The following is a 21,825-nucleotide window of genomic DNA, read 5'->3' as shown; positions in this document are numbered from 1 at the left end:
CTATTTTAGATATTTTATTGATAAGTATTTGATAGAAGAATGTCCTTATTTCTGGTAATTACTGACTTCAGTTCATCTTAATAGATTTTGTGCACCTAATAAGTTTTAACCGCAGTGTATGTTGAATTCTTGTATTGTAGAGAACTTTCCCCTGGCTGACCTGCTGGTAGAGACGAGCACTGGAGTGGAAACCACGGCCAACAGTAGCACCTCAACAAGGTACTACAGGCTCCCATCCATCACTACTCAACACAGAGACTATGTCTGACATTTTTTCCAGCTGTGAAGTCCTTGCTTCCTCCTCCTTCTGTTCCTCGCCTCCCTCTCAAATCTCATTGGAAAAGAAGGTCAAGGGAGGGACCATTGGATCGTCAAGGATATGACAGCTAGAAACATTTTCAGACATACTTAAGAGTTGAGTCGATAGAGAATTGAACTGAGAAAGCAGTTGCTACAACAATTATGGAACATTGCAGATTTGAGGGATTCTCAATCAATCAGTCAAACAAAATTGTATTTTACTTATTCATATTCACAAAGTGTTCAGAATTTATTTTTAGCAAGCGAGGGTGACAATGATAAGGACAAAACACCTAGAAATATACGTATCCTCTTCTGACATGCTAGGTAGATGCCAAGTATATACCACCACCAAGACCAGTCAGTGCAAGGTGTCGTGATGTGGGCTCAGCATGGTGGCGGGGGGACCAACGGGGTCAGACGAGTACTAGTGTTTATGTTGCAGAGACAGGGCAGTGTAGGTCAGGGGACCTTGCCAGGTCAGCATATAGAACAGGAGACATGCGCAAGGGGTCGAACTAGAGGCCGTACAGAACCAAAGCCTAGCTAATGTGGATGGTGGCTGACCACAGAAGGCAGGATGGTAAGAGGTGCTCATAGCGCCTCTGCGGCGGGGACAGTGTCTCATATCTGCTCCACCTTTCTTCTCTCCCTCGTCTTCCTATCTGCCTCTCTCTCCCTATTTCTCAAATCAATTTTATGTCATATGCGCCGAATACAACAGGTGTAGACTTTACTGTGAAACGCTTGCTTATGAGCACTTTCCCAACAATGCAGAGTTAAAAAGTAAGACACTTTAGCAAAAATGGAAATAGTAACACAATAAAATAACAATAACGAGACTATATACTAGGAGTACCTACCGGTATTGAGTCAAGGTGAAGGGGTACGAGGTAATTGAGGTGATATGTACATGTATGTTGGTATAAAAGTGACTAGCCAATCAGGATCGATAATAAACAGAGTAGCAGCAGTGTATGTGAAAGTATGTGTGTCAGTGTAATATGTGTAAGTGGCGTCCATTGAGTGTGCATAGAGCCGTTGCAAGAGAGGCAAATTAATTTCTACCTCTCTATGCCTGTCCAACCCTCTTCCTCCTTCACCCCCCCTTCCTCAGACCCACGACGTCCGGTCAGGATGTGCAGGTGATCTTCATCCACCCTCTGAAGACGGGCCTGTTCCGGATCCGCCTGCATGGGGCCCTGGGAAAGTTCAGCATGGTCGTCCCCCTGGTGGATGGCATGGTAGTCAGCAGGAGGTCACTAGGTGAGAGAGGTTGGGGGTGAGGAGGCGTTTTGGGGCAGGAGGTGTGTGTAAAGGTACGGGAAGGGTGAAAGGTGTGTGTGAGCTATCACGGTGACTTTTGACTAGTACAACTGTGTGTGTGTGTGCGTGCGAGAACAAATTGCCAGTGTCTGCAAGAGATGCTGCACTCTTCAACAGTGATGTCTGACATACAGTATCACTGTTGAAGAATTATGAGAGTTATGCCAGAGAGAGAGAGATTGCTACCAGGCGGTGATCTTAGAGACCCCAGTCCCCGCTTCTCTTCTTCACACATGCCAAATGTGGGTGTGAGTCATCCCAGATGCCTAGCATCAGGCCTTGCTCCACCACGTCTCTCTCCAAGTCGGTGCTGAGCCATCGGTCACCTCTCTCCCTCTCTTCTATTACCTCTTTTCTCTCGCTCTGAGTTCCTGGTGAGGCAGACTGTAATAATATATGCTGTTTAGCAGACGCTTTTATCCAAAGCGACTTAGTCATGTGTGCATATATATGGGTAGTCCCGGGAAACCAACCCACTATCCTGGCTCTGCAAGCGCCACAATCAACGGTGTGTGTATCTTTCTCCCACTCTCTCCCTTCCCTCTCACTCTCTCCCTCCCCCCTCACTCACTCACTCTCTCCCTCACCCCTCTCACTAACTCTCCCTCCCCCTCACCCCCATCACCCCCCCGTCCCCCCGTCACTCTCTGCCCCTCCCTCCCTCCCACCTCTCACTCTTTTCCTCCCTCCCACCTCTCACTCTTTTCCTCCCTCCCACCTATCACTCTTTTCCTCCCTCCCACCTATCACTCTTTTCCTCCCTCTCACTCTCATCCCTCCCTCCCACCTCTCACTCTTTTCCTCCCTCCCACCTCTCACTCTTTTCCTCCCTCCCACCTATCACTCTTTTCCTCCCTCCCACCTCTCACTCTTTTCCTCCCTCCCACCTCTCACTCTTTTTCTGCCTCCCACCTATCACTCTTTTCCTCCCTCCCACCTCACTCTTTTCCTCCCTCCCACCTATCACTCTTTTCCTCCCTCCCACCTCTCACTCTCATCTCTCCCTCCCACCCTTCACTCTTTTCCTCCCTCCCACCTATCACTCTTTTCCTCCCTCCCACCTATCACTCTTTTCCTCCCTCCCACCTATCACTCTTTTCCTCCCTCCCACCTATCACTCTTTTCCTCCCTCCCACCTATCACTCTTTTCCTCCCTCCCACCTCTCACTCTTTTCCTCCCTCCCACCTCTCACTCTTTTCCTCCCTCCCACCTCTCACTCTTTTCCTCCCTCCCACCTCTCACTCTTTTCCTCCCTCCCACCTATCACTCTCATCTCTCCCTCCCACCTCTCACTCTCATCCCTCCCTCCCACCTCTCACTCTCATCCCTCCCTCCCACCTCTGTCTCAGGGTTCCTGGTAAGGCAGACTGTGATCAACGCGTGCCGGCGGAAGCGGCTGGAGAGTGACTCGTACAACCCTCCACACGTGCGTCGGAAACAGAAGATCGCCGAGGTGGTGAACCGCTACCGCAACAAGCAGCTGGAGCCCGAGTTCTATACCGCGCTCTTCCAGGAGGTCGGCGTGAGCAGCCTCGACCGTGACCCCACCCCCGATGAACTTTGAACTTTCACCTCCCTCCCCACAAGGACTGCAAAGATTCTTTATATTTATAAAATGTTTCTCTTCTTCTTTACTTTGTTATTTATATTATCAGCACTTGGTGGCCACGTTCCAAGTCGACAATTTAGTTTCTCCCCACCCCGCGCTGCAACACTGCTCATCTGCAACTTACTCTAGTTCTACCCAAGCCTTGTAGGACTCTTTGATGGTGTCTGGTTGTGGCACTAACCTCACCTGGCTGCGAGGCGTCAGGCTTGGGCAAAGGAAGCACCTTTAGCTGTGAGGAGAGGGTATATGCTTAAACAACTGACTATAAACTTGTGACACAGCACGTGGCAAAGTGATTGCTGTCGGCGCTCAATTCAAGATGGCTTCCACTCTGTGGCTGTGACTAGTTCCCACAGCCGTCTCACTGTGGTTTTTCAAGTCCGATTCTTCTGTTTGCTTTTCTATGAAATGCATCAGTCTGTCCATTTCCCATATTTAACCGTTTTTTTGTTTATTATGTTGGTCTGGAATGGAAAGGGGAGGTCAAAACATCCAACTTTTTCATTGACGAAACAACGACACTACAAAAACTAATATTGACAAAACTCAAATCTCACTTCAGTAAATTGTCATTTTTTTACTTTTGGTTCTCTCTTCCCACATACATAATTGTACCAGTTAGCGAAAATGTATAGTTCTGCTTTTACTTTAAATCTCAGGTAGTTTGAGCTTTTTATATTCATCGATATCTGGGTTGTTTTCTTTAGGCACGAAAATGAAAAAAATATATATACTAAAATAGGGAGAGACTAGCGGAACTTGTATGTTTTTCCATTGCAAACCATTTTGCTACTGTGCACTAATGAATGCGACCTTGATAATGTACTCAATGCACTCCCAACCAACTGTGACTAGGGTCTGGTTTCAATAATGGACTTTTTTGGCATAGAGAAAATACGCCACTGCCTACGCCACTACTTTATCTGCTTGAATAAAATACAAAATAGTAGCTAGCAAGATGAAGATCACAGAGGTCATTTTTAATGAGTGCATTTCGCAAGTGGCTAGTTTGCATCAACTACCTTAATTGAAACCCCTCCAAAGGTGTTGCCTGCCAACTGTTTTTGAATTGCAACGTTCTGGCATGTCTGTCTCGTCATTTTTTGGGGAGAGTCCCCAGATATGGTTTATTTTACTTATCGACGTAAGCAGTGACGTACAGTAGTTCTTCTATCCCAAAATATTCCGGAATTTAAAACCAGACCCTAGTCACTGTGTCGCCACGGGTCGGGTTTTCGAGACTAACAAACTGACCTTGTTTTGGGCTTTTAGTGCACTCTAAAACGTGTGGCATTTCACATTCACTGAAGCTGATGGTAGTCTCGATATGGAACTTCAGGAAGTCAAAATCACTGATGGATTATACTTTTTTTTGGTATGGATTTGAAAATGAAATCCTTTATAGGTTTGTTTCTTCCCGTGTCAGATAAAAATGCAAAATATGTATACATATAAAATACATTTTGATTGGTGATATAAAAGGTGAGTTTCAGTTGATTGTTTGTTATTCACAGTTGGAAATATGATGATCTTGGTTGATTGAAAAAAATGATTTGTCACGAGCACTGTGTTTAACATCCCATTCCAGATGTGATACTTCAGAAGCTGATACATGCCGCCATTTTATGTCTATAATATTTCCATGCCAATATGTCCAGCCTAGAACCAAATGCAGAGCATTAAGTCACTAATGTGTAGCTGCAGAGGTTGTACTCGTCTTTTTTTAGTGTCTTTATTTGTGCTCGACTTCGAGACAACATAACTTATCGCTATTAAGGGCTGAAACATCAGTTTTATGAAGTTATTTTTGCAATGTTCTGTTAAGGGTTGGACGTATGCCACTGGATCTGTCTTAGACACAGATTTTATACATTGAACAAAAATATAAACTCAACATGCAACAATTTTAAGATATTACTTAGTTACAGTTCATATAAGGAAATCAGTTCATTTAAATACATTCATTAGGCCCTAATCTATGGATTTCACATGACTGGGAATACAGATATGCAGCGGTTGGTCACATATACAGTGCATTCAGACCCCTTGACTTTTTCCACATTTTGTTACGTTACAGCCTTCTCCTACAATGGATTAAATCGTTTTTCCCTCATTAATCTACACACAATACCCCATATTGACAAAGCAATAACAGTGTTTTTGCAGCCATGAGTCTTCTTGGGTATGACTCTACAAGCTTGGCACACCTGTTTTTGGGGAGTTTCTCCCATTCTTCTCTGCAACTCCTCTCAAGCTCTTTCAGGTTGAATGGGGAGCATTGCTTCACAGCTATTTTCAGGTCTCTCCAGAGATGTTAGATCGGGTTCAAGTCTGGGCTCTGGCTGGGCCACTCAAGGACATTCAGAGACTTGTCCCGAAACCACTCCTGTGTTGTCTTGGCTGTGGGCTTAGGGTTCTTGTCCTGTTTGAAGGTGAACGTTCACCCCAGTTTGAGGTCCTGAGTGCTCTGGAGCAGGTTTTCATCAAGGATCTCTGTACTTTGCTCCGTTCATCCTTCCCTCAATCCAGACTAGTCACCACCATGCTTCACCGTAGGGATGGTGCCAGGCCTCATTCCGGCCAAAGAGTGCAATCGTGGTTTTATCAGACCAGAGAATCTTGTTAGGTACCTTTTGGCAAACTCCAAGCGGGCTGTCATGTTCCTTTTTCTGAGGAGTGGCTTCTGTCTGGCCACTCCACCGTAAAGGCCTGATTGGTGGAGTGCTGCAGAGATGGTTCTACCATCTCCACAGAGGAACTCTGGAGCTCTGTCAGAGTGACCATTGGTCACCTCCCTGACCAAGGCCCTTCTCCCCCGATTGCTCAGTTTGACCGTGCGGGCAGCTCTAGGAAGAGTCTTGGTGGTAACAAACGTCTTCCATTGAAGAAAGATGAAGGCCACTGTGTTCTTGGGGACCTTCAATGCAGCAGAAATGTTTTGGTACTCTTCCCCAGATCTGTGCCTCGACACAATCCTGTCTTGGAGCTCTACGGACAATTCCTTCGACCTCATGACTTAGTTTTTGCTCTGACATGCACTGTCAACTGTAGGACCTTATATAGACAGGTGTGTGCCTTTTCCAAATCAAGGTCAATCAATTGAATTTACCACACGTGGACTCCAATCAAATTGTAGAAACATCTCAAGGATGATCAATGGAAACAGGATGCACCGGAGCTCAATTGAGTCTCATAGCAAAGGGTCTGAATACTTATGTAAATAGGGTATGGATCAGAAAACCAGTCAGTATCTGGTGTGACCACCATTTGCATCATGCAGTGCAACACAACTCCTTTGCATAGATTTGATCAGGCTGTTGATTGTGGCCTGTGGAATGTTGTTCTACTCTTCAATGGAAGTTGCTGGATATTGGTGGGAACTGGAACACGCTGTCATACACGTTGATCCAGTGCATCCCAAACATGCTCAATGGGTGATATGTTGGGTGAGTGCAGGCCATGGACGAACTGGAAATGTTTTTAGATTGTGTACAGATCCTTGCGACATGGGGCCGTGCATCATCATTCTGGAATATGAATGGCACAACAATGGGCCTCAGTATCTCTTCACAGTACCTCTGTGCATTCAAATTGCCATCGATAAAATGCATTGTGTTCATTGTCTGTAACTTATCCCTGCCCATACCATGACCCCACCCCCGCCAGGGGTCACTCTGTTCACAACGTTGACATCAGCAAACTGCTCTCCCACACAACGCCATATATGCTGTCTGCCATCTGCCCGGTAAAGTAACCGGGATTAATCCATGAAAAGTACACTTCTCCAGCGTGCCAGTGGCCATCGAAGGTGAGCATTTGCCCACTGAAGTCGTTTACGATGCCGAATTAAAGTCGGGTCAAGACCCTGGTGAGGACAACGAGCACGCAACGCAGTTCAGCTTCCCTGAGATGGTATCTGAGAGTTTGTGCAGCCCAGATCCTGGTCTGGTGTGGTTACACGTGGTCTGTGGTTGTGAGGCCGGTTGGACGTAATAATTCTCTAAAACAAGGTTGGAAGCGGCTTATGGTAGAGAAATGAACATTCAATTCTCTGGTAAAAGCTCTGGTGGACATTCCTGCAACTTTACATGTTGCGTTTAGATTTTTGTTCAGTATAAATCTTTTTTTATTATATGTAAAATAACTAGATCTTTTGCATGATATTTGTGGTGATCCACTGTGACATTTGGATCTTCTGAAAATAAGATTTCCTCCACTTTCGTTCCATAGATCACTGATTGTGTTACATTTAATTTGAAAAGATTTACATGTTCTTTACTATTAAAGGAAAAGCTCAATCGTACTACAGACTGACCAATTTAAAGACTTACTGTATCTGGGGAAGCTAAAAGCTCATTTGAGTTATGTTTTTCCCCCAGAATAATATTAGTCATTTCTTTAGGTTATTTGCTTTTTGTCCTGTGTTTTTATGAGGATCAAGAGGGGGAAAATACAAGAATGTAAATTCAGTAAAATGTTAGCCCAGTCCCAGATCTGTTTGTGCTGTATTAATTCCAACATAAGAATTTGTGCTTTCCAGCACAAACAGATCTGCGACCAGGCTAGTAAAATGTCCCATAAGGCATAAATTCTGGTGTCAATTTCCTAGTGTCAAGTTTTTTAAATCTGGAATGTCCACTCTATTGCTGATCAAATGGCTTCAATTAATATCAATTATCAAATTAATCGATACTCTAGCCAGCTATTGTGCTCTGCAAATATTCTACCAACTCGATGGAGCCACATGGAACGGAACTAGATTTTGTCCCGTTCTTCGTAAACGTCTAATTTGTTCTGTAAATATTGAAGGTATCAACTTGAATAAAGTTGGAAGATATGTACATACTGAGCGCGTGAAGTACTTTTCAGTCATCTGTCCCTCCATTTACGAAAGGCACAAAAACTGCTTGTTTGTATTTATGCCGTTTTATTATGTGTCCATAAGAAACACATTGGATATTGAATGTAACACAATGTAACGAATAAAGATTTTAATAAACTTTTTATGCTGTGTGGTTCTCTTCTTACACAGTTGTAGTTAAAATAGTCTGTTTCTATCACTTTTTATGTATGATCAAACTTTAAATAAACAGAACGGGATGAGCAGAAAACAGACAATGATGAACTCATGTTATTTCATACCTTTCTGTGTGGCCTCAGCCTGAGAGTTGACCGACCACGCTTAATTAAACACATTTTTTACCTTTCCAAAACGAATAATTGTGTTTCACCTGAACTGCCCTATTCAGACTTAGTGGTAGTCACGCCCATAAAAAATGTAATAACAGTAGAATTATAGTAATTGTTATACATAGTCACATGGGGCTATATGTTCTCATATGAATAGGCCAATAAAAGCGTAGGCCAGTTGGAATTTATGTTAATCTCCCATTCCAAATAAAGATAGGAATTATAAACCCGTATGCAAAAACTAGGGTGAGAGTGTCCTGATCTTGATCCTGGGTCAGTTTTGCATTTTCCCACTAAGGATTAAGGTTAGTAATGCTAGAGAAAAACTGATCCTAGGGGAAACGTTACCCCTGAGGCAACAATCTATCTTTGTGTGACTGGAGCCAGAGGGGGGCAGCAGAGAATCAAGTTGTATTGGTCATGCTTTGTAAACAACATTGAAATGCTTACTTTTGGTCCTTTTACAACACTTCAAGATAGAAATACAAATTAAAAATAGTGAGATGAGGAATAAATACACAGTTAATAAAAACGAGTAAAAATAACATGGCTACAGTGCTTTCGGAAAGTATTCAGACCCCTTGACTAACAGTTTGTTACTTCAAACATTTTTTATTTAACCTTTGTTTAACTAGGCAAGTCAGTTAAGAACATTGTTTTTTTTACAATGACGGCCAAACCTTCCCCTAACCCGGACAACGCTGGGCCAATTGTGCGCCGCCCTATGGGACTTCCGATCACAGCTGGTTGTGATACAGTCCGGAATCGAACCAAGGTCTGTAGTGACGCCTAGCACTGAGATGCAGTTCCTTAGACCGCTGCGCCACTCAGGAGCAGTCTTATTCTGAAATTGATTAAATTATGTTTTTTCCTCCTCAATCTACACACTACCCTATCATGACAAAATGAAAACAGGTTTTTAGACATTTTTGCAAATGTATTGAAAATACAAAACAGAAACCTTATTTACATAAGTATTCAGACATTTTGCTATGAGGGTGTATCCTGTTTCCATTGATTATCCTTCAGATGTTTCTACAACTTGATTGGAGTCAACCTGTGGTAAACACACCTGTCTATATAAGGTCCCACAGTTGTCAGAACAAAACTAAGCCATAAGGTCGAAGGAATTGTCTGTCGAGCTCCGAGACAGGATTGTGTCGAGGCACAGATCTGGGGAAGGGTTCCAAAAACAATCTGCAGCATTGAATGTCCCCAAGAACACAGTGGCCTCCATCAATCTTAAATGGAAGAAGTTTGGAACAACCAAGACTCTTCCTAGAGCTGGCCACCCGGGGCAAACTCGGCAACAAAAAATAGCTTGCATTGAGAGTTTCAAGTTCCTTAGTGTCCACATCACCAACAAACTATCATGGTCCAAACACACCAAGAGAGTCGTGAAGAGGACACCACAACCTCTTTTCCCCTCAGGAAACTGAAAATATTTTAAATGGTCACCCAGATCCTCAAAAAGTTATACTGCTGCACCATCGAGAGCATCCGGTTGCATCACCGGCATCCGACCGTAAGGCGCTACAGAGGGTAATGCGTACAATTAATCAAATGGCCATCAGGACCATTTACATTGCCCCCCCCCAACTACTCGCTGTTTATTATCACTTTACCCCTACCTACATGTACAAATGACCTTTACTAACCCGTACCCCCGCACATGTACCGGTACCCCCTGTATAAAGCCTCATTTTTGTTTTTTTATTGTTTACTTTTTATTATTTTTTTACTTTAGTTTATTTACAAAATATTTTCTTAACTCCATTTCTTGATCTGCATTGTTGGTTACAGGCTTGTAAGTAAGCATTTCACAGTGAGGTCTACAGCTGTTGTATTCGGTCAATGTGACAAATAAAATGTTATTTGAAAAGTCTATTCAATAGACATGTATAAAAGCAACAGATTCCATTAATAAGAAGGGGCTAGAAGCGTCTTATATGGTGAGCTACCGAGTGGCTAGGACAGGCAAGCCCCATACATTGTGAAGGACTTAATTATTCCTGCTGCCGCAGATATGGCTGGGAAATGGCCAAAAAAAACTACACAGACAATATCTTCATCAAACACTTTCACGACGCATCAGTGACATGACGAGATGTTTTGAAACAATTACTGCTTCAGCTGGATGAGTCAACAGACGTGGCGGGCCTGGCACAGCTCCTGGTATATGTCCGTTACATTTATGGGGGGGTCAATTAAGGAAGACATCCTCTTCTGCAAACCACTGGAAACCAGGACAACAGGAAAATGGACTTTGGTGGTCAAGATGTGTTGGTATCTGTACTGATGGTGCAAAAGCCATGACAGGGAGACGTAGTGGAGTGGTAACGCGTGTGCAAGCAGTTGCTCCCGACGCCAATTGGGTACGCTGCAACATCCACCGAGAGGCTCTTGCTGCCAAGGGAATGCCTGACAGCTTGAAACACGTTTTGGACACGACAGTGAAAATGGTTAACTTTGTTAAAGCAAGGCCCCTGAACTCTTGTGTATTTTCTGCATTATGCAATGATATGGGCAGTGACCACGTATCGCTTTTACAACATACAGAAGTGTGCTGGTTATCAAGGGGCAAGGTATTGACACGCTTTTTGAAATGAGAGACAAGCTTAAAGTTTTTTTTACTGACCATAATTTTCACTTATCTGACCGCTTGCATAATGACAAGTTTCTCACACGACTGGCCTATCTGGGTGATGTTTTTTCTCGCCTGAATGATCTGAATCTAGGATTACAGGGACTCTCTGCAACTATATCCAATGTGTGGGACAAAATTGAGGCTATGACTAAGAAGTTGGAGCACTTTTCTGTCTGCATTAACAAGGACAACACACAGGTCGTTACATCATTGCATGATTTTTTGTGCGCAAATGAACTCAAGCTTATGGACAATGTCAAATGTGATATAGCGAAGCAACTGAGTGAGCTGGGTGCGCAATTACACATGTACTTTCCAAAAAGGGACGACACGAACAACTGGATTCGCTATCCGTTTCATGCCCTGCCTCCAGTCCACTTACTGATATCTGAACAAGAGAGCCTCATCAAAATTGCAACCTGCGGTTCTGTGAAAATTGTATTTAATCAGAAACCACTGCAGATTTTGGACAGGGCTGTGCTCAGAATTTCTTGCCTTGGCAAATCGGGGTGTTAAGACACTGAAGCCCTTTGCAACCACGTACCTAAACTAAGCAAAAAAAGAAACGTCCTCACACTGTCAACTGCGTTTATTTTCAGAAAACTTAACATGTGTAAACATTTGTATGAACATAACAAGATGTGTCAACTGAGACAAACTGAACAAGTTCCACAGACATGTGACTCACAGAAATGGAATAATGTGTCCCTGAACAAAGGGGGGTAAAAAGTAAAAGTCAGTATCTGGTGTGGCCATCAGCTGGATTAAGTACTGCAGTGCATCTCCTCCTCATGGACTGCACCAGATTTGCCAGTTCTTCCTGTGAGATGTTACCCCACTCTTCCACCAAGGCACCTGCAAGATATTGGACATTTCCAGGGGTGAATGGCCCTAGCCCTCACTCGCCGATCCAACATGTCCCAGACGTGCTCAATGGGATTGAGATCCGGGCTCTTCGCTGGCCATGGCAGAACACTGACATTCCTGCCTTTCAGGAAATCACACACAGAATGAGCATTATGGCTGGTGGCATTGTCATGCTGGAGGGTCATGTCAGGATGAGCCTGCAGGAAGGGTACCACATGAGGGAGGAGGATGTCTTCCCTGTAACGCACAGCGTTGAGATTGCCTGCAATGACAACAAGCTCAGTCCAATGATGCTGTGACACACTTCCCCAGACCATGACGGACCCTCCACCTCCAATCGATCCTGCTCCAGAGTACAGGCCTCGGTGTAACGCTCATTCCTTCGACAATAAATGCAAATCCAACATTTATTGAGACAAAACCCGCGACTCGTCAGTGAAGAGCACTTTTTGCCATTCCTGTCTGGCCCAGCGACGGTGAGTTTGTGCCCATAGGCGACGTTGTTGCCAGTGATGTCTGTTGAGGACCTGCCTTACAACAGGCCTAAAGGCCCTCAGTCCTGCCCCTCTCTGCCTATTGCGGACATTCTGAGCACTGATGTCACGCAGGTGTGAGGTTCGGATGTACCGATCCTGTGCAGGTGGTGTTACACGTGGTCTGCCACTGTGAGGATGATCAGCTGTCTGTCCTGTCTCCCTGTAGCACTGTCTTAGGCGTCTCACAGTAACGGACATTGCAATTTATTGCCCTGGCCACATCTGCAGTTCTCATGCCTCCTTGCAGCATGCCTAAGGCACGTTCACGCAGATGGGCATCTTTTTTGGGGGTGTTTATCAGAATCAGTAGAAAGGCCTCTTTAGTGTCCTACGTTTTCATAACTGTGACCTTAATTGCCACCCGTCTGTAAGCTGTTAGTGTCTTAATGACCATTCCACAGGTGCATGTTCATTAATTGAAGATCTGTGAAGTTTTTACGAATGATCTTTGAAAGACAGGGTCCTGAAAAAAGGTCCATTTATTTTTTTGCTGAGTTTATGTGAGAGTGGATTCTAGGCCCTCACTAGCATGAAAACTAAATACAGGCACAGACTGTGTGTGGAAAATGATTTAAGACCGAGACTCACTCCAATACAACCCAACATTGCAGAGATATGTGGATCCTTTCCAAAACACCCTTCTCATTAACCTGTGGTGAGTTATTCACAATTTTAGATGAACAAATAAGGTATTATATGTAAGATGGTTAAATAATTATTTGTGTCCTGGTCCTATAAGAGCTCTTTGTCACTTCCCACGAGCCGGGTTGTGACAAAAACTCCCATCTATATATAGGGCTATATATCAATCTTGAACAGGAGTATTTATTTTGGATGCAATTTGAATGAGTTGACAGAAAGACTGCGAGAGAGTGAACATGCGTGCACTGATTTAAAGCAATGATAGGCTGTTAGCTATTATAAAAAAATATATATAATCTTTGCAATTAAAAAAACAAGGTGACCCCTGAAAGCCAGATGGAGATGGATAAATTACACTCAAATGTGGTCTTTATATTACTGTAGCATAGGCTATCACAAGAAAGAAAAAGTTACCATGATGAGATGATACTGTAGGTCTACATGCATTGTGAACAGTGCTCCATACAGAGATGGATGTCCCCACCCTTGCGCATTGATTCATCATGCATAGGCCGTAGAGAAGCCAGATTTAGACATGGCATGTAATTTAACAGTTACATGTCACGCAATGCTGTTCATATAAATCATTCATTATAATTAACCAGTTTTTCACAGTTATTTATCCGGCTAAAAGTTGTTGTTTTTTGCGGTAAATCCCGGGGGATCTCGGAAACCGGGTTCCCTCCATTCAACCCTTGTGTGAATATTTTCTGATGGCACTTTACCTTGTCTTTAGGACCATAATGTAAAGTGAAATGTGAGCTGACACCATAACTGCAATGTATCTAAGCAACACGACTTTGTCCTCCAAACAACGCCCCTAATGCATGTTTCTCTTCTCTATGGTTTTTAAGTGGTCCCCGCGGCCTTCACACACAGCCCTATGCAGCTCAAGAGTGTTAATTCACACCCACAGCAGCTCATAACGCCTAGAATTGGTGTGAGCGGGGGGGGTGGCTAACTATGCAGGTAACCTTCAAATAACTACATTTCTTTTTTTATCATGAATTCTGAGCCAGTTGGAATATCGCCATATAGAAAGAGGTAGCATATTATACAACACAGTTATTTATAAAGCGTTATAAGGCCTCGTGCTCAATGCATTAATACTGTATGCTCAAAGTAAAGTGTTACCATTAAGGCCATACAACATAGCTGGTAGGAATGTGACAGACAGAATGTGACAGTGTTTGTAGATTAATATAGATGATGAGAGACAGGGAGGCTGCACAAAATGACATTGAGCAGGTACTGTCAAAGGTCAGATTTGAACAAAGCTAAATTGGTAAGATTTAAATCTTTTCATCTTTAGCTGCAATTTTAGTGGCTTATATTTAAGCAATAAGGCCCGAGGGGGTGTGGTAAATGGCCAATATACCAAGGCTAAGGGCTGTTCTTATGCACGATGCAATACGGAGTGCTAGGACACAGCCCTTAGCCATGGAATATTGGCCATATATCACAAACCCCCAAGGTGCCTTATTGCTATTATAAACTGGTTACCAACGTAATTAGAGTAGTAAATATAAATGTTTTGTCACATGGTACATGGTCTAATATACCACGGCTTTCAGCCAATCAGCAGGGACCGAACCACCCAGTTTATAATGCATAACATACTCTCTAGCTGTACTTAAAAGCATGGCAATGCTTTCTGTAGCGGAGTTTGGCGAGAAATACTAGAAGATATACAGTCTGTGTCTCAAATATACAGTCTCTATCCCCTATATAGTGCACTACTTTTGACCAGAGCAAGTGCACTATACAGGGAATAGTTAGCTAAATAACTGAATGTTTTTTGCACAGTCCATCTCCAGCGAAACTGATGCCGGAGGAATTTTCATCCACTATTCTTCATATTCTACATGAATACCGGTAACCAAGGTAAACATTGTCAGAGACAACAACTCCCCCTAATTGGGAAAGAAGATGCTGTATCATTTGCTTTTTCAATTTAGGTATTGAACAATCCACCTGGGGACTTCACTATTCCACAGTAGTCTTTACCTCCAAATCCAGATCGAAATCCAGAATGTGTCTGTTATACTCCTTATTAGGCTGTGTACAGTACACCTACCTACAGTATCTATCCCAAGGGACATTCAGGCAAAGCTGCTGAGTCATGGTCTGCCTCTTGGGGAGTAGTTTATCGTTATTTACGTTCCTCCTCCACCTCCCTACCCCCCACTGTACGCTCCTGCTGAATGTGCACACCCCTCACCCCGTCCACGACCCCCCCTCAGTCTTTCCTGACCCAGTCAACCTCTGTGGCTTGATGCGGCCCCTTCGTCAATGTCAAAACCCCACATTAACTGGCAACCCGCAGTCGACTCCCACAATACCTGGCAACCACAGCAGTGGTATAGCTGCAGTGGCGGTGCCTTGCTTTCTCTCTCCCAGTGTGGGGATGGGTCAGCATCTTGGCAAGGTCTGCAAAGGCCTGGGCCAGTTCCATGCCACATCATCTTAGCCATCCGAAGCACTGCTGCAACCCGTTATGCTACACTTTTCTACCCCCAAATCATCCCTTTTCTTCCCAATGTCAGCAGTGTTTTAGCGGATTTTAACATTAAGAAGGGGGTGGAAAAATGCCCTCTTTTCAGTTTTATGGGCATAGCTGAAAAGTGGAGGTACGCTACGGTCCCTGGGACCACAGTGTTGATAAAACCAGGAGGACAGAGAGGATGGAGGGAAAGGACTGCAATATTACATGTTATAAGCAGCCTTTATAATGTCTTATAATAAGGTTAATATGATACATTTTATGCACCAATTCCTTAAAGTAGAACTGACAGCATTTTAATAACATGAAATCTTGTTCAAATCTGTTCATATACTACACCCCCAGAAAGAATTACACTTTTTATAAAAAAAATTCTGGCAAGTAAGCGCTTAAATATGGTCATTTTCATAAATTCTTAATGTTTGGGAATGATGTATACTAAGACATTTGTGAAAATTCTACAGCAATATATAGAGTGGGAAAGCAGCAGTGCGTTTGGACAATTAATAGAAACTGAACTGGGCTGTGTGTTTACAGGCAGTTGCAACAGCGCGACTTCAGATCATTAGAACGCATTTGTCAAAAGCCACAAAATACACCTGAATGGATTTATGTAAATATGTCAGTAACATTTATGCAAAAATGTCAATAACATTTGGGAACTTTACAGTCAATGAAAAGGTAGGCTCTCTCTCCCTCAGTAACGCACAACAAGATCAACAACTAATGCCAGTCAAAGCAAGATGAGCTAAAATCTAATGAAGGAACATTAGATAAACCCTCAAACCTTTTCAGCTAGTTGACCATCAAAATTACACTGATTAACGGTGGGGAAGTGTAGCCTACTCCTCCTTCTGCAGCTTGCCTGCACCCAAGCTAACTGGCTAAAATTGTCTAGCTTGCTAGCTAGCTACTGCCAGAGAATGAGAGAACACCTCACTCTGAACATTTTACTCGCCCTAGCAGAGCTGGTTAGCTAGGCTGTTTACATGTTATTTTATTTTTTATTTCACCTTTATTTAAACCAGGTAGGCAAGTTGAGAACAAGTTCTCATTTACAATTGCGACCTGGCCAAGATAAAGCAAAGCAGTTCGACACATACAACGACACAGAGTTACACATGGAGTAAAACAAACATACAGTCAATAATACAGTATAAACAAGTCTATATACGATGTGAGCAAATGAGGTGAGATAAGGGAGGTAAAGGCAAAAAAAGGCCATGGTGGCAAAGTAAATACAATTTAACAAGTAAAACACTGGAATGGTAGATTTGCAGTGGAAGAATGTGCAAAGTTGAAATAAAAAATAATGGGGTGCAAAGGAGCAAAATAAATAAATAAAATATATACAGTAGGGAAAGAAGTAGTTGTTTGGGCTAAATTATAGGTGGGCTATGTACAGGTGCAGTAATCTGTGAGCTGCTCTGACAGTTGGTGCTTAAAGCTAGTGAGGGAGATAAGTGTTTCCAGTTTGAGTTATCTAGAGCGTTTGTGACTAACTATACATTTTTTTTGCCTACATTTACTGACACCTGTCATATTCAACAGGTGCTCCGCGTTCGTAAATTCATTGTCTCTTCCTTGCCCTTTGTGCTGTTGTCTGTGCCCAATAATGTTTGTATCCTGTTTTGTGCTGTTGCCATGTTGTGCTGCTACCATGCTGTGTTGCTACCATGCTGTGTTGTCATGTGTTGCTGCCTTGCTATGTAGTTGTCTTAGGTCTCTCTTTATGTACTGTTGTCTCTCTTGTCTTGATGTGTTTTGACCTAATTTGTATTTCATGTATTTTTATTTTAATCCCAGCCGCCCCGCCCCCGCAGGAGGCCTTTTGGTAGGACGTCATTGTAAATAAGAATTTGTTCTTAACTGACTTTCCTAGTTAAATAAAGATGAAATAAAAATACATTTTAAAAAATCAGTTATTCTACACTCAGACAAGAGTTCTCTGAAATCGGAGTAGATAGCCAGAGTGAATTTATGAATGCAGGAGATATGCTAACTGGATAACAGTCTTTCAAGTTCGTGCTAGTTATTAACCAAATGACACCTGCATCTCTAGCTGTGTATACCCACCAAAAAGAGATATTGGGAGGAAAAAAAGTCACTCACCCACTCCTCCAATGACATGACATCCTCCTAGCAGCTAGCTAGCTAACGTTAGGCTCTGTGTTTTTAGCTTGCTACATAAATAGATACGCTAGTCTATTAGCCACATTATGACTGACTTGTGATCAATGCCCTTACTAGTTTGATTATATTGACATTCCCAGTCTTAGTTACATTTGTCCGTTCTTGTCCAAAATATTGAGTCATTGAAAATGAAACAGTGCATCCCGAATGGAGGCAGCAAACAATTTCAGGCCAGCTGTGATTTACAACCTGATAGCAATATTTTTTGGACTACCAAGAAATGTATTGGTGAATTATATTAAATCATGCATTGAACTGCATCCATCTATTCTTCCAACAATGCCTTGGTGTACGTCATGGAATGTTGAGTCAAATATAACTTATTTTTAAAACCTCTTTTGTAGTTGGTTTTGTAGCATAAACTGGGAATTTGATATTTTTGACTGATATTACAAGTGTTTGTTTCATATCTGCAAAGTAGTTAAACCGCTGTCAGTTTCACTTTAACTTTTTACATTTTTTAAAATAGATAAGACAGTATATGGGCTCAAAGATGGGTCATAGGTGCTTATGACAAGTCTCACAATGCATTATAATGCAGTACACCTGCCTACATTAAAGGGGCCATATGAGTGAAGTGTTACCGTTCACTTTTCTTTCACTTCTCTATTTTTGTGCCAGTATGGTTAATTAAAAGCGCAGCTTCTATTCGTGAGGCCAAACCCTCCTATTTTCTTCTTACATCTCCATTTTATTAAATTTGAAAACAGAAGTTCTATGGATTTTTTTTGCCTGCCCAAGTATTTTTCTGACACTGAAAGAGGTCCACTGATATTTTATTGAATTACTTATTTGGATTCATTACTGCAATATATGCTTCCCAATGTGTTCATTATAGCAATTCTTGCACCATTACTAGAAGTTTACAATATCTAACAACATTTGAGTAAATAACATATGTGAGGTCTAGATTCATTCATATTCGCGCGGCTTCCGGCGTTATAAGCGTCACAGACAATTGGCTGCATGGAGTCGCATGAACACTGGAATGTCTGGTGTAATCTAAACCTCTACTAGGCTGATAGAAATACCTTGTTATTTAGTTCAATAATTTTCAATGTGAGTGTCATTATTTAGTAGAAGCCCACACTTTCTCGTTCTGAACTTCTAGCTGGAGGTGGACGGCTGTGGCTTCGTGCAGCTCAATGATTTGACAGCTCCAACTTAGTTACACCTCGGTCATCTCTCCTAAATAAAAGCAATGATCTGCAGGTACCGGTTATCGCAGGTTAAAGCTTAACTTGATTGAATCTAGGCCTGAGTGTTTTAGGCCTGTTCAAAACAAAGCCATTGAATGCATGTATGTTGTACTATTTATTCTAACAACGCACACACATCCACAAGTCCAGTCTCACCTACTGTAAGCCCAAATATGACCACTCTTGCGCATCGTGGCTTCCATTCCAAATGTGAGAACATTTAGGTTTTTTAACCCTGTAAACAGCCTGTCTATTTTACTCCTTCATGTGCACTCCGGCTACGTTCTTGCGGAGCAGAACAGTATCCTGGCAAAGGATTCTGGGAAAGCAGGAAGGCCAGAGGCACCAGCCAGACCCAGCCTGCCACTGAAACAAGAGTATACAATGTGAACATTGGTATTATTCATATGTCTTATGGACGTTATTTCCTAAGGCCCCTATTCAATCAAACACTCTGAAACCCATCTACAATAAATACATTTACAGTACTGGGTTTCAGGGAGAAGTCAACAACAATATTCCCCTTGAGCTGCAAAAATGATTGTTAGGATCCATGTTGCCTACGCAACAAAATCATGCTTATTGTGTGACATACAGCTACATACATTCAAACATGTTTTCCTACTGTACAATATCCTGACAATCAGATTGAACCCTGGAACTCTGTTATCTCTGTAATAATATGACAGACTATCCACTCAATATCATCGCAATCACAAAATACGTAAATGATGCATGTATATATATATAGGCCTACTTGGACTGTTCGGGAACACTTGACATATAGAGGGTCTATTGAGAAATGCGATTAATCCACATATAATGATTGAACAATTTTTCAGAGACTTGTGCGAGCTCCAAGATCACAAATCTATACTGAACAAAAATGTATCCCCAACATTTTTTAAGTGTTAGTCCCATATTTCATGAGCTGAAATAAAAGATCCCAGAAATGTTCAAATCAAATTTTATTTGTCACAGGCACTGAATACAACAGGTTACAGTGAAATGCTTAAGCCCTTAACCAACAATGCAGTTAAGAAAATACAAAAAAGAGAGACAAAAGTAACAAATAATTAAAGAGCAGCAGTAAATTAACAATAGCGAGGCTATATCTAGGGGGTACTGGTACAGAGTCAATGTGCGGGGGCACCGGTGTCGAGGTAATATGTACATGTAGGTAGAGTTTTTAAAGTGACTACGTATAAATAATAACAGAGTAGCAGCATTGTAGAAGGGGGGGGGAGCAATGCAATTAGTCTGGGTATTAGATGTTTAGATGTCAATTAATCTTCTCCTTTCCCCCTTCTGATGACCAGGTGGCGAATCGCATCTCTGCATGTCTGGCAGACATATCAGTGTGGATGACGGATCACCACCTCAAGCTGAACCTCGGCAAGACGGAGCTGCTCTTCCTCCCGGGGAAGGACTGCCCGTTCCATGATCTCGCCATCACGGTTGACAACTCCACTGTGTCCTCCTCCCAGAGCGCTAAGAACCTTGGAGTGATCCTGGACAACACCCTGTCGTTCTCAACTAACATCAAGGCGGTGGCCCGTTCCTGTAGGTTCATGCTCTACAACATCCGCAGAGTACGACCCTGCCTCACACAGGAAGCGGCGCAGGTCCTAATCCAGGCACTTGTCATCTCCCGTCTGGATTACTGCAACTCGCTGTTGGCTGGGCTCCCTGCCTGTGCCATTAAACCCCTACAACTCATCCAGAACGCCACAGCCCGTCTGGTGTTCAACCTTCCCAAGTTCTCTCACGTCACCCCGCTCCTCCGCTCCCTCCACTGGCTTCCAGTTGAAGCTCGCATCCGCTACAAGACCATGGTACTTGCCTACGGAGCTGTGAGGGGAACGGCACCTCAGTACCTCCAGGCTCTGATCAGGCCCTACACCCAAACAAGGGCACTGCGTTCATCCACCTCTGGCCTGCTCGCCTCCCTACCACTGAGGAAGTACAGTTCCCGCTCAGCCCAGTCAAAACTGTTCGCTGCTCTGGCCCCAATGGTGGAACAAACTCCCTCACGACGCCAGGACAGCGGAGTCAATCACCACCTTCCGGAGACACCTGAAACCCCACCTCTTTAAGGAATACCTAGGATAGGATAAAGTAATCCCTCTCACCCCCCCTCCCCCTTAAAAGATTTAGATGCACTACTGTTCCACTGGATGTCATAAGGTGAATGCACCAATTTGTAAGTCGCTCTGGATAAGAGCGTCTGCTAAATGACTTAAATGTAAATGTAAACTTCACAGGGTGGTGAAAGTGCACAGTGATGAGCTTGACGCTTCTTTCCAATAACTACAGAGGGTCTTATTCTGGTGACATGATGATCGATCTCATCATGTAAGCTATATCTGCAGTGTATCTGCGAGCTGTTAGAGTGCACCTGCCAAGACCAGAGTGGGCACATTCGCTATATAACACATTTGTACCGACAAAACCATCAGTAGAGTTGAAAATGCGATGCAAAACCATTTTTTATTCATTACATGGAAATGTAAATGTTTACGTGCACTACGTCATCACTCACAGGCTTTTATCTGCAACAAGTCAGTTTGATGGAAACACCCCTCTGGTGGGAAAATGCGCATATTGCTTTTATGCAGATTTTAGAATATTCACAATCTGTCGCCTATTAGATGAAAATTTAACTAGTGAAGAGAAAGAAAAGGAAAGAAAGATGGCGATAAAGAGAATTTGAGATATTTGAGCCACCCTGGTTTTAAGGTGCTGGGTTTGGTTTTCATCTAGTAAGGCTGTGTTTCCATGACAACTAACCCAGTGAACAATAAGGCCTCTT

General features: G+C 43.0%; 1 protein-coding gene across 1 annotated transcript in view; it reads left to right on the top strand.

Annotated features, from left to right (window-relative positions):
• Window positions 1–8,240, top strand: part of LOC115142833 (ral GTPase-activating protein subunit beta-like) — an 80,564-nt gene extending 72,324 nt beyond the window's left edge. Inside the window, 3 exon segments of the mRNA XM_065001651.1 lie at window positions 141–219; window positions 1,418–1,566; window positions 2,977–8,240. Of these exon segments, the coding sequence (XP_064857723.1) occupies window positions 141–219; window positions 1,418–1,566; window positions 2,977–3,191 (443 nt within the window). The 3' untranslated portion in view covers window positions 3,192–8,240.
• The last annotated feature ends 13,585 nt before the right edge of the window (window positions 8,241–21,825 follow it).

Source organism: Oncorhynchus nerka, linkage group LG15 (assembly GCF_034236695.1).
Source record: "Oncorhynchus nerka isolate Pitt River linkage group LG15, Oner_Uvic_2.0, whole genome shotgun sequence".
NCBI classification, from domain to species: domain Eukaryota; kingdom Metazoa; phylum Chordata; class Actinopteri; order Salmoniformes; family Salmonidae; genus Oncorhynchus; species Oncorhynchus nerka.
Note: the sequence above shows the minus strand (reverse complement) of the source record. Positions and strands in the feature narration are given on the sequence as shown.